Here is an 18,547-nt window from a genome sequence, read left to right on the forward strand (position 1 = left end):
AGTGGTATTTTGCCCAGGTCAATACTTTCTTTATTACATTTAAATTTTTATCTCTATAAACACTGGACTTAGCTTTATTACAGTTCCTGGTGGTCTTTTTCTAGTAAAACTGTAATTTTTGTATTTTTCCTTGCACAGTATGCTCCTTTTCACGATAGACCTGCGTAAGACTCACCACTAATAACCACACAACAAAGTCTATACCAGAATGCTGGGAAATGCCATTTGCCAGTGCCATTAATCCAAAACTTTTCAATTGAGCCTCAGGCATCTTTTTCAAACAAGGGCAGAAGTCAGCCACGTTCTTCACCAGAATATCACAAGAACATTCTCCCGGCCACATACTAAATTCTTCTCCTTTGAAAGCTCTTGATGTAGGCTGTCATAGTCTACTCTTCTCTCAGCAACGCTGTCTTCCATGATCCTGCTAGTATGGATCAAGCCCCACTTATAGCACTCAACTGTGTTCCCAATTCAAAGTTCAAAAGTCTTCATTCCACTAACAAGAAACATAGTCAAGGCTATCACAGCAATACCCCAGTCCCTAGTACCAACTTCTGTCTTAGTCAGTGTTCTATTCTTATAAAGAGACACTATGACAACAGTAACTCTTATAAAGTAACATATTTAATAGGGACTGACATTTGAAATCTCTAACAAGGGCACACTTCCTAATCACTGTCAAGTAATGCCACTTGCTAATGCCTCACATTCAAATGTAACTCCATTCCTACCACCACTTTCTAACTACTATGCTCTACTAAAGAGTTAATTAAGGAATGGACAAAAGGGCAATATATAAAGAAAAGCTAAGCTGAAATATTAAGAAGATATTATCAAGCTTGAACTGGCCACAAATTTAATTTTATTAAAAAGAAACTGTTGGGAAAGATAATACTAAATAATATAGGCATATAGACACACACACATGCATATGCATATAAACAAGAATAGTATCTATTCCTAAAATATAAAGGCATATATTATGTAATATTTATACATATTACCAAATGTAATAGTTATAATCCTTATACCTCTGTGCTCATCAGTTTTAACTGTCACACTGAGAGTTCTTCTTCAGTAAATACTTATTTATTTTTATTTTGTGTGCAAGAGCGCTTCACTTGCATTCATGTGCACTCCATCTGTGCCTGGCACTCATGGAGGCCAGAAATGCATATCAAATCCTCTGGGACTGGAATTGAAGACAGTTGTGAACCACTATGTGGGTACTAGGTACCTAATCCAGGTCCTTTACAACAGCTTTTAACTGCTGAGCCACGTTTCTAGCTCAGAAGAAAGTCTTAATGAGGAATGATGCAAATCAAGTGGTCCTGTGGTAGTACCTATATGGGATTATCTTGGTTGTTATTTGATTTTGTAAGACCCAGCCCATTGCACATGGCATCAGTTGCTAGGCACAGTACCCTGAGTTGTGTAAGAGGAAAGAAAGCTATCAGAGAAAGTAACCCTCTACTCTGCCTTAAGTTCCTGCCCTGATTATCCCTCTATAATGATTTGTAGCCAGGAATATAAGCCAAATAAACCCTTTCTTCACTAAGTTGACTTTTGTAAGGATATTTTAACTCATCAATGCAAATGAAACTCGAACATTCTGACAAGTGGGTTTTATTAACTACTTCTATCTCATAAGGAAGGCTCAAGAAAATTATCTTTTTCCTAAATAACCATAGTTATTAAGCAGCAGTGGCTATTCTAAACAGAAAAAACAAAATATAAAGAATTATCTCTAAAGCAAAAAAAATGATTCAAATTAGGTCTGCTTGGCAGAAGTGTAATTCTCCAACTGAGTTCAGCTCAGTGACAATAAACGAGTTCAGTCAATGTTTCCACTTCTCCTGGATAGAGTGATGTCTGATAGCAGCTGGGAACAAATTAGAATAGGCAGTTTGGCTTGGGAAGTAATTTTGTTGTGAATGTATTTTTCTCCTTCAATCTCTACCCAGATCACCCATTTCTAAGTGTATTTTCAGATTGCAATGTAAACTTGTCACTGTGCTGCAGACCTGATCACTCATTTAGTCAGTTGAATGGCTGTTCATTTACTTATCTGCTGTCTGAAGTCACTGTGGTGGACAGTAGAATATAGCAGTGATCCTGACATCTCAATGAAGGACACATACAAACAATCCCTTTGCTGTTGATCTGAAATAGGTGACAGTATTTGAAGGGTATCTGTTCCAGCCAAAGCAAATCTGGTGACGACCGACAGAATATGATAGCCAAAGTATGAACTGAAGCGAGAAGCGAATGAGAGAAGAGTAGGGACTTACACTTGTTGAAGTGCCACTGACTGCATTGGGTAAGGTTTGAGTGCTTCGTCTCTGTTTACTATTTAACACCAACAAGGGCCCTGTTGAATACGGTTATTACTGGTCTCATTTTGCAGACTAAGAAGTGAAGGCAGAGCCTTTCTACTTATCCTTGGTCCCAGAGATAAGACACATTATAGATCGTAACTCTGAAGCTTTCTTTCATTCCATTACACCCTGCTGCTTCCTGGGACAATGACGCTCAAGTTTCAGTTTGCAGTCTTAACGCAGAGTGGCCAGAACAAAAGCATTTAATCAAGACGGAAATAGATTTTAAGATAGATCATTTCTGCTCATAGCGAGCGATCAATAACAACTTGAAATTGAATCAAATACATCCAGCACACACTCTGGCTAAGTATTTAATCTGTGTGTGTCTCAATCTTCTCTTTGACAAACTGGGGTTGATAATATATTTCTTCTCAAATAAATTTATGTATGAAACAGCACAGCAAAGCAGAATATTAAGTTTCCAAGCAAGTAGAATTAACAATTATTAAATATTTGTTTCTGTTGGGTCACTTACTTTCCAGAGCTGACAAATGAGAAAGGATATTATCTGAAGCAATTTTTCATGAATGGAGTTATTAAGTCTGACTAAATGATAACATTGAAACTTGGGTATTCTCTTTTTAAAACTGATTATTGGGTGTCTTAACACCAAGTTAGCAAAAGACTCACAGAGATGATAATTAAAACAACTAAATTAAAAGTGAAGTGTTAATAGTAGCAGAGTCTATGAGTGTTCTGACTGAGTGATCATTCATGATGAGTTACACATACTGAGTTTGGAAAATGCATCTCAGTAATGGCAAACTCAAAAAAAAAAACCCTTTTGGGAACTGTCTGACTAATATTAGGGTTATAGGTACTGGATGAAGGGAGAAAGGAAATAGATATGATGCCATGTTTCTTTAGGTTCCGGATTTAATGGAAGTGAATGAGTGAGGTGCCAAGCTAGAGAGAACATGAGGCCTGAGGCTACACGCCTAAAGGTATTAAGCCTCAAAGCCTTCAAATTAACTAATAACCATGGATCAAGTGTGATACATTGTAGACTGCTCATTTCTCATTTTTTAGATTCAGAAAAAAAAGCAGTAGAGCAATGAGTTAGGAGAGTTGCTGCCTGGTGGTTTCATGGCATTTATGGAGAAGAGTAATCTAAGAACAAAAACTATGATGCCTGCAGTGCTGCTCTGATAGAAATGTTTTTAGGTCATGTGACTAGTTTGATTTGTGGGCTGGATAACTCTGAGAAAAGTATGCAGTCTCAGTTTTCTTGGGGTTCTTCGGGAGCATTGAGTTAGCCAACACAAACAAGTGTGTAAATGTACATGGTTTATAACTTGTCTATAGGTATTAGTGATGTCGTGTAATATGATTTAAAGCATTCTTGCCATTGTTGGGGCACCAGCAACAGGAAGGAAAGGCACAGTCCTCAGGGGCAGGTGAAGTAGCTATAAAGAGCTAGAGAACATAGAGAATGCATTTCACAAAAGAGACAGAAGACCACTCAAAGGAGAGAACATTTTCAGAAACAAGGAGAGGAAGCAGCAAAAGCCATGCAGTTCAGTAACTCATGTAATGTTCATCAGTCATATTTCCTTTAGTTTGCCCAAAATTTCTGGGGTGTCAGAGAAGGCTGAAATGGTGACTTCTCTCCCCTCCTCCTAGTGTTAGGTGACTCTGTAAATCTAGGGTGTTTTCAAGGCTGAAGTAGGCTACATAGCTGCCGGGGCGATGGAGAAAGTTTTCCCTGGCAGGTAGGAAAGGAGAGCTGTGAGATATGAGGCCCTGAAGCTGTAAGGAAGCACAGTAAAAGACTGAAGTTGGATTATAATGGGAGAGCACTTGCCTCACATGCCAGAGGCTTTAGGTTCAATCCACAGCACATGAAAAAAAGAACCTGAAAGTAAAGAACAGTAAGACAGGAAGAGTATGATAGCGATAGGGGAAGTATTTCGAGAGGAGCATGATCCTTTTAGTAGAGTGTGTCTGCAAACTTCTCTGTACTCCATTTCTTTATGCCAACAATATGATTGTTCAATGTCCAGTCCAGTGGTGATACAGCTCAGTCAGTCTGCCCTTCCCAGTGATTGTTAGACTGAAGTTGGGTAACTTTTAGTTTCTCCTTGTATCCCACACATGTCTTCTCATTCAGAAAGTGGCAGAGTACAAAGCTTCCAGTGCTGGTGACTGTTAATATGGACATAAATAAAAAGTAGCCAAGTGTTTACCAAGCAAATGGAAAAATGGAGGGCTGTGAGGGACCGAGCTGGGTCCTGAACTTACTGTTATGGGATCTTGTGTACATCATTCTAAGAACTGAATTTTCTCTGCAGAAATGTGTACTCAATACTGTGGTGGAGAGTAAGTGAAAAACTCCACCGTAAGAACAGCATGTGAGGTATTAAGTCTCAGAAGAAGGGAGCCCCTTCTTCAAAGCATGAGATCTCCAAGAGGCAGTAAATCCCAAACAAAAGTGGAGGAAAAAGTGTGAAGCAGACACAAATGTGGGCATCACCCTGGCACCTGGGTTCATATTGACCACAGTTAAGCTGGGAACTCTGGCACTTAAGTGTTAAGCACCTGTCTGTGCGTAACTTCTTACAGTAGTGCTATTACCCAACATGCTCCTGCTTTAATTAAAACTGCACAGTCCTGAGGAATTTAGTGCCTTAACCTCAAGTCTCTGGTACATCTTGTATTTTGATTGAGGTTGCTGTATTTGAAAAGATTGTAGAAAGTGAATTTGCCAGCTTCTATGAAGCAAATGTAAGGTTTTTTTTTTTTATTAGAGTTTTATTTTGTTTTGTTTTTCTTCTCTGGCATTGAGAGTGAAAGATTAAGTAATTTGATCTTAGACAGAAAGATGTTCTAAAGAGTTGATTAAAAAAACTTAAAAGATCTCCAGACTCCAAATAGTTAGATGGTTTGCTCCATGGGAAAATCAGAATCACTCCAGTGGGTCGGCACAGTATTAAATTATATTTTCAGACGTTCCAAAACAGAAATAAAAAGAACAGTTGTATTTAAAGATATCTTTACTATCTGTGTCTTATAACTGGATGCACACTTCATTTTGTGTGTGTGTGTGTGTGTGTGTGTGTTTGTACACATGGGAGGGGGTGAGTGCACTGCCTCTGTACATGTGTATATGTAAGCACGGAAGATAGTCATTAACATTAGTACCTATCTTAACTCTCTCTACCGTCTTTGTTAGGACAGATTCTCTTTTAAAACCTGGAAATCCCCAATTTAGCTAGGCTGGGTGGCCAGCAAGCCCCAGGGACCCTCCTGTCACTGCTCCTTCAGTGCTGCAATTGCACAATTAAGCTGCTTCCCTGTTTTGTGTGTGTGGTGTGTGTGTGTGTGTGTGTACATGTGTGTGATGTATGAATGTATTTATGCATGTTTGTGTGTCCATGAGTATTCATACCCAAGCATGTGCAGGCTATTGGTAGTGGCATATAGAGGGTTATTTTTGTTTGTTTGTTTTTGTTTTTGTTTTTTGTTTTATTTTGTTTTGTTTTTACAGCTGTCTGTCTTATTCCTGTAACACAGTGTCTTTTACTGAACTGGAAGCTCAGCCTTTTTTCAGCTAAACTGACTACCTAATGAGCTCCCAGGATATCCTTATGTGTCCCTCTCAATGTAGCCATAACCAGCTCCTGCATGGATGCTAAAGATTTGAACTCAGGTGCTCAGGTTTCCATAGCAATTTCTTTTTCCAGCTGAGTCATCTTCTCAGTCCAGAATCTTCTGAAGCATGTCCATGTAGTTTACTATGCCAGATCCAATGAATCAGTTCCCTTGAGAGGAGGACCCCGCTAATATACATTTTGTAAACACACATAGTAGGCATATATAGCCATGAATGAGAACTCTAAGATTTAGAACTGAAGTTATTTTCTCTGTATTTTAAACCTGAAATCTATTGAGTAATGCTCAGAGACTAAAACAGGAAGTTGTGGGTTTTTTGAATGACAGATTGATGTAGGACAGGCTCTGCTCTAGGTGAGTTTTCCTGGGCCTGACTTCCTTCCTAATGTGGCTGACAAGTTTTCTTGTTTGTTTCTTTTTTATTTCGTTTGGTTTGGTTTTTTAAGAGGAGAGAGAGAGAAATAGAAAGAGACAGAGGCAGAGAGGGGGGGGGGGCACTGAGAGACAGAGGTGAGAGACATGGAGAGAGGTAAGTGCGTGGGAACTCACTTGTCTAACCACTGGATGCACACCATTTGTTTTAGCAAAATGCTTCGTTGGCAGTTTTCACCCTGCTTCTCAGGCTTATCAATTGATGAGAATCCATAGCAGTGGCCCTAGCCCCCAGCGGACCCGAGCATTCTGACCTGAAGCTGCCAGCACGATACACCTCACTGCAGATGTCTGAGTGAATCAGCCAGATCCTGCCAGCCCATGTGTGGTTTGGGAATTGCAGAGGGTATACATTCCGTCTCAGGCAGAAGATACCCCTGGGATGCTGTTACTGCTCTGAGTCCCACATGCAAACAAAAGTCCCCAGGTGCACCTTACAGTTGAGCCAGCAGTTCTGCCTCGGTGCAGTCACCTGCAATGTGAGCCTGCATTGATGCAGAGTAGCTCAGGAAGTGATGTCTGCAACCAGCAGGGTTTTATCATCTACCTTGGCCTTGGGACAAATGGCAGTGAGAGAAGTTTGTTCTATATTAGTCTAAAGAGGAGACTCAGAAGGTAAGAGTATCTACTGCCAAACCTCATGATCTGAGTTCAAGACCCTGTAGAGGGAGAGAATCTACTTCTTCAGGTTGGCATAGTTTTACACACACGCATACACACACACACACACGCACACACACACACACACACACAGTCACAGGCACAGGCACAGGCACACACAAACACACACACACACATGAACACACACACACAGAGTCACAGGCACAGGCACACACACACATATGAACACACACACACACAGAGTCACAGGCACAGGCACACACACACACACACATGAACACACACACAGAGTCACAGGCACAGGCACACACACACACACATATGAACACACACACACAGAGTCACAGGCACAGGCACACACACACACACACACACACACACACATGAACACACACACATACACACACACACCACTAAATAAATACATTTAGTAACTATTGTGTCTAATACTGGGTAAAGAACTTTTGTGACATCACTTGATCTTTAAACCATTTTCGGCAGCATTTTCTCATGGATCATGGAAGAACTCATGAGTCTCCACCTCTCCCTGAAGGGTTATTGGGAGTGGATGGAGAAAGGCTGTAATTTTCTTCAGAAGTATAGTTAAAAAAACAGTAGTCTCTGCTCCTGTAACTAACCTTTCACACATGCTCATACAAACAAAACTGTAATTAACCTCTGTGGGTCACACAGAGAAAAGGATGAGAGTGTTAGAGAGTGTGTATGTGAGAGAAAGTTCTGAAGGTAGCATGAATAAAGTTCTTTTTAAATTTTTTATTGGATATTTTAAGTATTTACATTTCAATGTAATCCCTTTCTCTGTTTCTCCTCCAGAATTCCCCTCTCCAATCCCCCCTTCCCCTGCCCAACCAACCACTCCCACCTAACCTCCCTGGCATTCTCCTACTCTGGGGGAATCCAACCTTCAGAAGAACAAGGGTTCTCCTCAAATTGATACCAGACAATGCAGTCCTCTGCTACATTTGTGGCTAAAGCCAAGGGTCCCTTCATCTGTACACTTTGGTTGGTGGTTTAGCCTCTGGGAACTCTAGGGGGTCTGGTAGTTTGATATTGTTCATCCTTCAGTGCCTTCAGTCCTTTCTCTGACTTCTCCATTGGGGTCCCTGTGCTCAGTCCAATGTTTGTCTGTGAACCTCCAACTCTATATTTGTCACACTTTGGCAGAGCCTCTCGGGAGACAGCTATATAGGCTCCTATCAGCAAGCACTTCTTGGCATCTGCAATAGTGTCTGGGTTGGTGTTTGTATATGGAGTGGATCCTCAGGTAGGGTAGTTTCTGGATGTCCTTTCCTTCAGTTTCTGCTCCACACTTGGTCCTTTAGACAGAAACCTTCATGTGTTAAGATTTTGTAGAGTCCCATCCCCCAAACTGGGGCCTTGCCTAACCTCTGGGTATGGTCTCTAGATTGTCTCCCTCCCCTTTTTTGGGCATTTCATCCCTTTTGGGTACTGGGAGCCTCTTTCTTTCCAGGCATTGCTGTTGGATACCCCAGTTCCCCACCCACCATTGCTATACACCTCTGTTCAATTTCCTGACCCTTTGTATACCATCTTCTCCCATACCTGATCCTGCCCCCGTTTTTCATCCTCCCCCTGCTCTTCCTCTCAAGCCCCTCCCACCCTATATCTCATGTAAATATTTTCTTCAACCTTTTAAGGACTGAAGCATCCACATTTTGGTCTTCCATCTTCTTGAGCTTAATATGGTCTGTGAATTGTATCATGAATATTCCTAGCTTTTAAGCTAAAAAAAGCACTTATCAGTGAGTGCATACCATGTGTGTTCTTTGTGCCTGGGTTACCTCACTCAGGATGATACTTTCTAGTTCCATCCATTTGTCTATGAATTTCATGAAGTCATTGTTTTTGATAGCTGAGTAGTACTCCATTGTATAAATGTACTACATTTTCTGTATCCATTCGTCTGTTGAGCAACATCTGAGTTCTTTCCAGCTCCTGGCTATTATAAATAAGGCTGCTATGAACATAGTGGAGCACGTGTCTTTGTTATAGATTGGTGGATTTTTTTTTGGGTATACACCCAGGAGTGGTATAACTGGGTCTTCAGGTAGTACTATGTCCAATTTTCTAAGGAACCACCAGACTGATTTCCAAAGTGGTTTTAAACGCTTGCAGTCCCACCAGTAATGGATGAAGGTTCCCCTTTCTCCACATGCTCTCCAACATATCCTATTACCTGAGTTTTTGATCTTAGCCATTCTGACTGGTATGAGGTGGAATCTCAAAGTTGTTTTGAGTTGCATTTCCCTGATGACTATTGATGTTGAACATTTCTTTAGGTGCTTCTCAGCCATTTCATATTCCTTAATTGAGAATTCTTTGTTTATTTATGTAACCCATTTTAATAGAGTTATTTGGTTGTCTGGAGATAACTTCTTGAGTTCTTTGTATATATTAAATATTAGCCTTCTATTGGATGTAGGATTGATAAAGATCTTTTCCCAATCCATTAGTTGCCATTTTGTCCTATTGACAGTGTCCTTTGCCTTACAGAAGCTTTGCAATTTTATGAGGTTCCATTTGTCAATTTTTGATCTTAGAACATAAGCCATTGTGTTCTGTTAAGTAAAATTTCCCGTGTCCACGTTTTCGAGACTCTTCCCCACTTTCTCTAATATTAGTTTCAGTATATCTGGTTTTTTGTGGATATCCTTGATCCACTTGGATTTGAGCTTTATACAAGGAGATAAGAATGGATCCATGTGAATTCTCCTACTTGCTGACCTTCAGTTGAACCAATACCATTTGATGAAAATGCTTTTTTCACTGGATGGTTTTAGCTCCTTTGTCAAAGATCAAGTGACCATAGGTGTGCGGGTTCATTTCTGGGTCTTCAGTTCTATTCCACTGATGTACCTGCTTGTCACTGTAACAATAGCAATGTAGTTTTTTATCACTATTGCCCTTAACATAGTGAGGTCAGGGATTGTGATTCCCCCAGAAGTTCTTTTATTGTTGAGAAGAGTTTTTGCTATTCTGGGTTTTTTGTTATTCCAAGGGAATTCACAAATTGCTCTTTCTAACTCTGTGAACACTTACCTTGGAATTTTGATAGGAATTGCATTGAATCTGTAGATTGTTTTTGGCAAGATGGCCATTTTTATTAATCATGCCAATCCATGAGCACAGGAGGCCTTTCCATCTTCTGAGATTTTCTTCAATTTCTTTCTTCAGAGACTTGAAGTTTTTGTCATACAGATCTTTCACTTGCTGGGTTAGAGTCACAAAAAGGAATGTTATATTACTGTGACTATCGTGAAAGGTGTCATTTATCTAATTTCTTTCTTAGCTTATTTATCCTTTCAGTAAAGGAAGGTTACTGATTTGTTTGCGTTAATTTTATATCCAGTCACTTTGCTGAAGTTGTTTATAAGGTTGAGGTATACTCTGGTAGAATTTTGGGGGTCACTTAATTATACTATCATATCGTTTGCAAATAGTGATATTTTTACTTTCCCTTTCCAATTTGTATCCCTTTGACCTTCTTTTGTTGTTGGATTCTCTTGGCTAGGGATTCAATACTATATTGAATAAGGAGGGGAGAGTGGGCAGCCTTGTCTGTCCCTGATTTTAGTGGGATTGCTTCAAGTGTCTCTCCAATTAGTTTGATGTTGGCTGCTGGTTTGAAGTATATTGCTTTTTACTATGTTTAGTTATGAGCCTTGAATTCCTGATCTTTCCAAGACTTTTATCACAAAGGTGTGTTGTATTTTTGTCTCAGCATCTAATGAGATGATCATGTATTTTTTTTCTTTGAGTTTGTTTATATAGTTGATTACATTGATGGATTTTCATATAGTGAACCATATCTTCATCCCTGGGATGAATCCTACTTGATCATGATGGATGGTCATTTTGATGTGTTCTTGGATTTGGTTTATGAGAATTTTATTGAGTGTGTTTGTGTCAATATTCATAAGGGAAATTGGTCTGAAGTTCTCTTTCCTTGTTGGGTCTTTGTGTGGTTTAGGTATAAGCATTATTGTGGCTTCATAGAACAAATTGCATAATGTTCTGTCTGTTTCTATTTTTTGGAATAGTTTGGAGAGTATTGGTATTATGTCTTCTTTGAAGATCTGATATAATTCTGCAGTAAACTCATCTGGTCCTGGACTTTTTTTTTTTAGAGACTTTCAATGACTGCTTCTATTACTTTATGGTTATGAGACTGCTTAGATGATTTATCTGATCATGATTTAACTTTGGTACCTGTTATCTGTCTAGAAATTGTCCATTTCATCCAGATTTTCCAATTTTGTTAAATACAGGCTTTTGTAGTAGGATCTGATGAGTTTTTTGAATTTCCTCAGATTCTGTTGTTTCCCTTTTCATTTCTGATTTTGTTAGTTTGGATACTCTCTCTGTGCCCTCTGGTTAGTCTGGCTAAGGTTCATCTATCTTGTTGATTTTATCAAAGAACCAACTCCTGGTTTTGTTGCTTCTTTATATAGTTCTCCTTGTTTCTACTTGGTTGATTTCAGCCTTTAGTTTGTTTATTTCCTGTCTTCTTTCCTTTAGGGTGTATTTGCTTCTTTTTGTTCTAGAGTTTTCAGGTGTGTTGTCAAGCTGCTAGTATATGCTCTTTCCAGTTTCTTTTTTGGGACACTCAGAGCTGTAAGTTTTCCTCTTACCAATGATTTCGTTGTGTCCCATAAGTTTGGGTACGTTGTGCCTCTTTTTTATTAAATTCTAAAAAGGCTTTATTTTCTTTATTTCTTCCTTGACCAAGTTATCTTTGAGTAGAGTGTTGTTCAATTTCCTTTTGTAAGTGGACTTTCTGTTGTTTCTGTTATTATTCAAGCCTTAGTCTATAGTCCTCTGATAGGATCCATGGGCTTATTTCAATCTTCTTGTGTCCGTTGAGGGCTGTTTTGTGATCAGTTCTGTAGTCAATTTTGGAGAAGGTACTGTGATGTGCTGAGAAGAAGGTATATTCTTTGTTTCAGGGTGAAATGTTCTATAGATATTTGTTAAATCCATTTGGTTCATAACTTCTATTAGTTTCACTGTGTCTCTATTTAGTTTCTGTTTCCACGATCTGTCCATTAATAAGAGTGTGGTATTAAAGCCTCTCATTATTATTGTGTGTGGTGTAATGTATGCTCTATCATCATCATGATATGTGATTTTAAATCCGAATCTTGCTTTTCTGGTGTGATGGCATAAACAAGACTTTCTGTGGTGGGAGAATTGGGTCCTGATGATGGCATGTTGCCTTGGTTTCTGTTGGTTAGGTTCTTGCCTCTTGTCATATGGTTATAGCTGGTGTTAGTTGGTCTTGCTTTCTCTGACTGGCACTTCTCCTTCCTGTGGGCCCATAAGCCTGTGATCTAGGGTGTGTCAGCACTTCTGGGAGACCAGCTGGGTGGGGTTTGGGTATGGAGGACTGTGGGATAGCCTTAGCACTGGGGCGCATATGGAAATCACAAGGTTCTGTCTCCCATCTGCTCTGCAGTTCCTGTCCCCTGTGTGCTCTTCATAGGTCCTTCTCTGGACAGTTGTTGGAGCAAAAGTGGTGGTCTCTTCTGTGGGCTTAGGAGTGACAGCACTCCTGGGAGACCAGCTCTCTCTGGGCATGATTTGGGTATGGAGGGCTGTGGGATAGCCTTAGCTCTGGGGCACAGATTGTGTCTAGAAGGCAGTAAAGTCCTTTCTGTGCATATGTAAAATTATTAAAGAATAAATATTTTAACATTAGAAAAAATGTCAGATAATAAATACAACTTGGTAAGAGATATACTTTAATGCTGAGGGTGGAGGGCGGGGTTGGAGGTGTCTGGCTTTCCCATCCATCTGCTGTGCAATTATGGTGAAAGTCTATAACCTTTCTAAACTTAAGGTTTCTCTCTACCTATATATGATAATTCATGTCTGGTATGGGGATGTATAGAAAGATTTTGGGGGGTTCTCAATGCTCCCCTTTGCTCCAAAGTAAATGCAGGAAGGTTCTACACCCACTTAGCTCATATAGTTCTCAAATAAAAGATACACTATGCTGGGTTGGTTCTGAGCTATTCTAACCCTCTAATGATATCTAGATAAATGCCCAGCTACTTGATCTCAGTCTCCTCTTGAATCTGTCTGCTCCATGTGTATCCTCCTGGCTGTTCTCTCATCTCATTGTGACTTAGTGGTGAATCCTCTTGTTCTCTCCACATGGTCTCTCCACACCTTTCTTCTCCTCTCTCTCCACCTGGGACCCTCTCACTGAGATCTGATGTCCAGCTTCTGCCCAGTCATAGGGTAGTCAAAGCTTTATTAACCAAACAGTGGTGATGGACAACAAGTTTTACATAACATTGAGACCAGAGATGCTTAACCTTGCCATCCTCTGTACTGTAACCAGATGTCTGGGCACAAAATTCAGCATCTAAGTATATAGCGCATACTTTAAATCTACCCTAGTGTGTAGGGTTTCTTTAGTGAGAAATGCCATCTGGAATGCCGGAGACCTACAAGCCTTAGTGTGGTTACTTGATCTCACCATCATGAATGTAATACAGTAGAGAACCCGTGACCAGGCTTTTCCTCAGTGAAATAGACAACTAGATTTTGGAGCAAAGCATTCATCTTGGACTGCCATAGATACTGCCTAAGCTCAGATTATTACCTTTGAGCAAGAAGTTCAGGTGTGATCTGTGGGTATGATGGTGAGAACAGAAGTGTGACAGGGGTGTCAAGAAAGGACGTGACTTCAGGGCACATCAGTCTTCCCATCAGGGAGCAGTAGCACTTGTATTCCTCTTCTCCTGTTTCCATGGAATGGGAAGATGTTTGAGCTGCAGAAGGCAGGTTACCTGCCTTACACTTCAATAGTAGAACGAAACCTAATTTTTAACCTGCAGTAATTCTAAGTAGAATAAAAGAATATGGGCCTAAAGGTTTTGACATATGAATATAAAGCACATGTACCCATGACCAGTCATGTGAAACAAGTTTTTATTAGTTCTGTGTCGTCAGAAAGAGCTCTTTATAGCTGACAAAGCAGAGGCTCAGAGACTATTATTGAGTACTGTTCCAGAAAAAAATTCAATACCAAGGTATGACCACTTGTGATTTGACAGCAGGTAAATGCAGGGTTAGGTATGAAGGATTTCAAGTATAATAAATGACCATGGATACATTTGGTGGCCATCATCGCCTTTGGCATTTTCTGTGTACTAGAACTTCATGCAAGAGTTTTAAATAGACCAATGATTTTGTGAAACAAAAAATTAGGGATAAGTGATGTCTGTTCCGGTTGGACAAAAGGATGCAGTGATGTCAATAGCTTGACAAGACAAAAATTTTTGTACTTTTGCCATGGAATGTCTGCAAGTATATTTTGGAACGTTCTATAAATTAAGATTTAAAAGTTTACTAGAGATCTTCAATGAATTTTACATGAGAAAAAAATGGTTTTTGGTAACCTAGTGGGAAATTTTTTTTATTTTTGTTTCTATTCTGCAGGGAAAAAAAATCCCATAGTTTATAGCAATTAAGTATGTGATGTATATTTTATATTAAAATGTTTCTTCCATTTTTCAAACTTAAAGGTTGTTGTATTATTAACATTAAATTTCTATCTTATGTGAGCACCCATGTATAAGTATCAGAGACAGGGGTGGTGTGGGGCTGGTGCAATCCATGTTACAGTGTCGGTGTATAAGTCAGAGAACCATCTAGGGTTTTGTTTGAAACAAGGCCTTTTGCTTGTATTTCCAGTGCAAGTGTCAATCTAACTGACCCATGAGTGTGTCACAAGTCTCCTGCCAGTGCCCCACATCTTCATGCAGGAATATGCTAGTATTAAACACCCTCTGGGTACTGCATCCATGCTTTATCATAGAGTCCAAGGATCTGAACTCAGATCTTTAGGCTTATGTGGCAAATGCTGCTCACAAGGCTGTCTTCCCCATCTTGGACCCACCTGACTTCCTGTTTTCCTTGAAAGAGTTATATCCATCTGAATGTTGAGGTGCCATACTAAAATGACTTGTAATCTTAGTGATTTCAAATTGAAAAGGCGTAGCTGCATAACTCCTATCCATGCTAAATGTATCTTCATAAGCTGATTGGAAGAGAGTCTAAGACTTCCCACTTAAAGGTTTTTATGAATTCATAAGAAAGGAATGTGGGGCAATTAAATCCTGACTTTTCTCTCTTCTAGCCATGAAAATAAGATACATGCCTTCTCATTTTCCTCATATTTAATTGGCCAGAAGCTGTCATATGTTCATACCTGAGTTCAAGGAGGCCAAAAACATGGTAGTTGTATCATTTGGCTGGATGGCAGAAAGACGTATTTGTTAAACTGCTAATGACTTCTGCAAAAGGTGTCCTGTTGCCTCTATTTCCTATTGAGACTACAAAAGCAATGTGAATCCATGCAATTATAAATCTCAGCTAGACTGAAAATGTATTTCTTCTTATAAGATTATGAACAGATGAAAAGTAAAAAATCTGACATTAAACATACCCAGCAAATAAAGCTCCTATTTGAAAAAATGAAGTCTATATTTTAACATGTATGAAGAACCAAGAGATAAACAGACAGATAGATAGATGATATAGATAGATAGGTAGGTAGATAGATGGATGGATGGATGGGTGGGTGGGTGGGTGGATGGATGGGTGGGTGGGTGGGTGGGTGGATGGATGGATGGATAGATAGATAGATAGATAGATAGATAGATAGATAGATAGATAGATAGATAGATAGATAGATAGATAGACAGACAGACATGAGGGTAAGGGGGAAAATGGATGACATATAGAAAGGAGTTTTACATGAATTGCCACAAACACTGCCTTGGCTGGAGAGATAGCTCAGTAATTGGTTTGCAAACACAGTGATTGGTGTTTGATTCCTGGAATACAGGCAAGAAATTCTAGACAAACTGTTCCCAAGGCACCTTTAATTCCAGAGTTGGGGAGGTGTTTGAGCCCCACCAGCCAACCATCCTAGACTTTTTGTAACTAGCAGGCCAGTGACATACTGTGTCTCAAGGAAAGTTGAAGCTACTGATAGCACATCACTTTGGATTGTCCTCTGATGTCCACATGCCTATGCACAGCATGTACATGGAGACACAAGCAACACACGCACGCACACACACACACACACACACACACACAAATATTGTATCCCTTTTTTACTGGTTGTTTTATTTATTTACATTTCAAATGTTATCCCTCTTCCCAGTTTCCCATCCAGAAGCCCCCTATCCCACTCTCCCTCCCCCTGCCTCTTTGAGGATGATTTCCACCCACCTACTCATTCTTGTCTCTGTGACTTAGTGTTGCCTTATTCTGTGTCATCAAGCCTCCAGAGGACCAAGGGGTACCCTCCCAGTGATGCCAGATAAGGCAATCCTCTGCTACATATCCAGCTGGAGCCATGGGTACCCCATGTACTCTTTGATTGGTGGTTTAGTCTGAGAGCATTGGGGGATCTAGTTGGTTGATACTGCTGTTCTTCCTATGAAGTTGCAAACCCCTTCAATTCCTACAATCCTTGTCCTAACTTCTCCCACTGTGGTCCCTACGCTCAATCCAATGTTTGGCTGTGTACATCCACATCAGAATTGGTCAGGCTCTGGCACAGCCTCTCAGGGGACAACTATACCATGCTCCTGTCAGTAAGCACTTCTTGGCATCAGTAATAGTGTCTGGGTTTGATGTGAGCAGATGGGACAGATCCCTAGGTGGGGCAGTCTCTGAATGATCCTTCCTTCAGTTTCTGCTCTACTCTTTGTCCCTGCATTTCCTTTTGACAGGAGGAATTCTGGATTAATATTTTGAGGTGGGTAGGTGGCCCCATTCATCGACCAGTGGCTGTTCCTATCCACTGGATATGGCCTCTAGATACCAGGGGCTCAAGCAGTTCCCAGGACCTAACAGGGAGGACTTTAGCCAAAATACCGAACGAAGAGGAGATAGAAACCTGTAGAGACGACAAATACTTTTTAAATACTGGGTTTTGTCTCATAAGATACTGTTATTTTAGAATGTCACATTAAAAGAAAACTGTTTTTTCCTCCTTAGGAAAATATAAACATTGATGAAGCGTCAAGATGCCTGGTCAAGCACATACTTGCAAATGAGTGCGACTTCATAGAGTCTATAGAACCGGACATTGTGAAGCCCCACCTCACATCACCCAAGGTTGTCAGCTGCTCTGGCTGTGCCAAATCCTAGAAGGCACCTCTGCTGGCATATGACAGAAAGAACCCGTGGCCCTCATGAATCGTGCTTCAGTTTTTCCTTATCCATTTTGGGTAAGCATCAGGATAGGGAAGCACACGTGACAAGCCAAAGATAATATGACTCTATGTTTCCTGTCAAAGAGGAACAGCAAATGTTCTTTATGTGTTTTTCCCCACCGTCAGCACAGTGTTTACAAGCTTTTAAAATATTAGTCTGTTGCAATATGCTGTTTTATCACTGAGCAAAGTCACTCAGGGACACAGACAGCCTTGGTATTCATTCCTTTAAATCAACAAAAGCTTCTGGTCTTCTTGAGAAGGGGACTAAGAGAGCAAGGCAGAGGTCAAGCTAAGTGTGGGGATTTATCTTGCCCTGGTGCGTCTTTGTTCAGGTATCAATTTGTTCCTGGGTGGTCTGATAGGTCTATTAAATAGGAACACTATTTTTTCCATTCATGGCAGACCTAAGGGTTGCCTGTGATGTTTCTCTTCAGAGTCGTGTGCACAGGCAGCCTGGGCTTTTGTTGTTACTTGCTGTGCCCTGAATGCTGGTTTAACTGGAAACTGTATGGAAAGATCTGCTCCCTGTATGTGCCTTTCTTTCAGCTTTCTCTGACTCAAACTGCGGGACTGCTCTGTACATGTAAGATATATTATATATATTTTTCACAAGTGAAAAATAAAACATTAAAAGTGTTCTTTCCCTATTTTTGATATTGCCTCCGTTCTTAATACTGTGGATCTTTTTGACTATACAACTGTGTTTCTCAATCCATTTCTACATTTGATTTGAGAAAGGAGGTAAGGCATTGGGATGAGTGCAGTGCATCTGCATCCACTGTTTCATTCAGTATTCAGGTCAGGGAAATAATCAGTGATTACGCATTTTCAATTAATCACGGGAACATACCTTCATCCAATCTGACCAAGAAGGGGGCAGAGCATCGAATGGAAAAACAAACAGTTGACCACACTGTTGAAAAATGTTGCAGGTGAGTAACATTTTTAATAGAACTATTTTCCTTTGATATTCATAGTATTCTCACAACAACTTCAACTTTTACAATATATGTTTTATCATAGTCCCTTGACATCCATTGTTTCTGTAAGCTCCACACCCATGTGTTGGTGGTGTGTTTCTTCCCTCCTTAGCATGTACCCTCACCCCTGATGCAGTTGACCCATGAAGCAGGTAGTCCTAAAGCATAGAGGAATTGATCCTTTTGAACAAGCTCTCACCCATGACAAGAATGAACTATAAATGCTCGC

The 18,547-nt window shown here is 40.1% G+C and overlaps 1 protein-coding gene across 1 annotated transcript in view; it reads left to right on the forward strand.

Moving 5' to 3' along the window:
• Positions 1–17,983, forward strand: part of Rab38 (RAB38, member RAS oncogene family) — an 80,345-nt gene extending 62,362 nt beyond the window's left edge. The window contains 1 exon segment of the mRNA NM_145774.3: positions 17,118–17,983. Within this exon segment, the coding sequence (NP_665717.1) occupies positions 17,118–17,270 (153 nt within the window). The 3' untranslated portion in view covers positions 17,271–17,983.
• Positions 17,984–18,547: the final 564 nt, after the last annotated feature.

The sequence above is a fragment of the Rattus norvegicus genome, chromosome 1, assembly GCF_021556685.1.
Source record: "Rattus norvegicus strain SHRSP/BbbUtx chromosome 1, alternate assembly SHRSP_T2T, whole genome shotgun sequence".
Classification (NCBI taxonomy): Eukaryota; Metazoa; Chordata; class Mammalia; order Rodentia; family Muridae; genus Rattus; species Rattus norvegicus.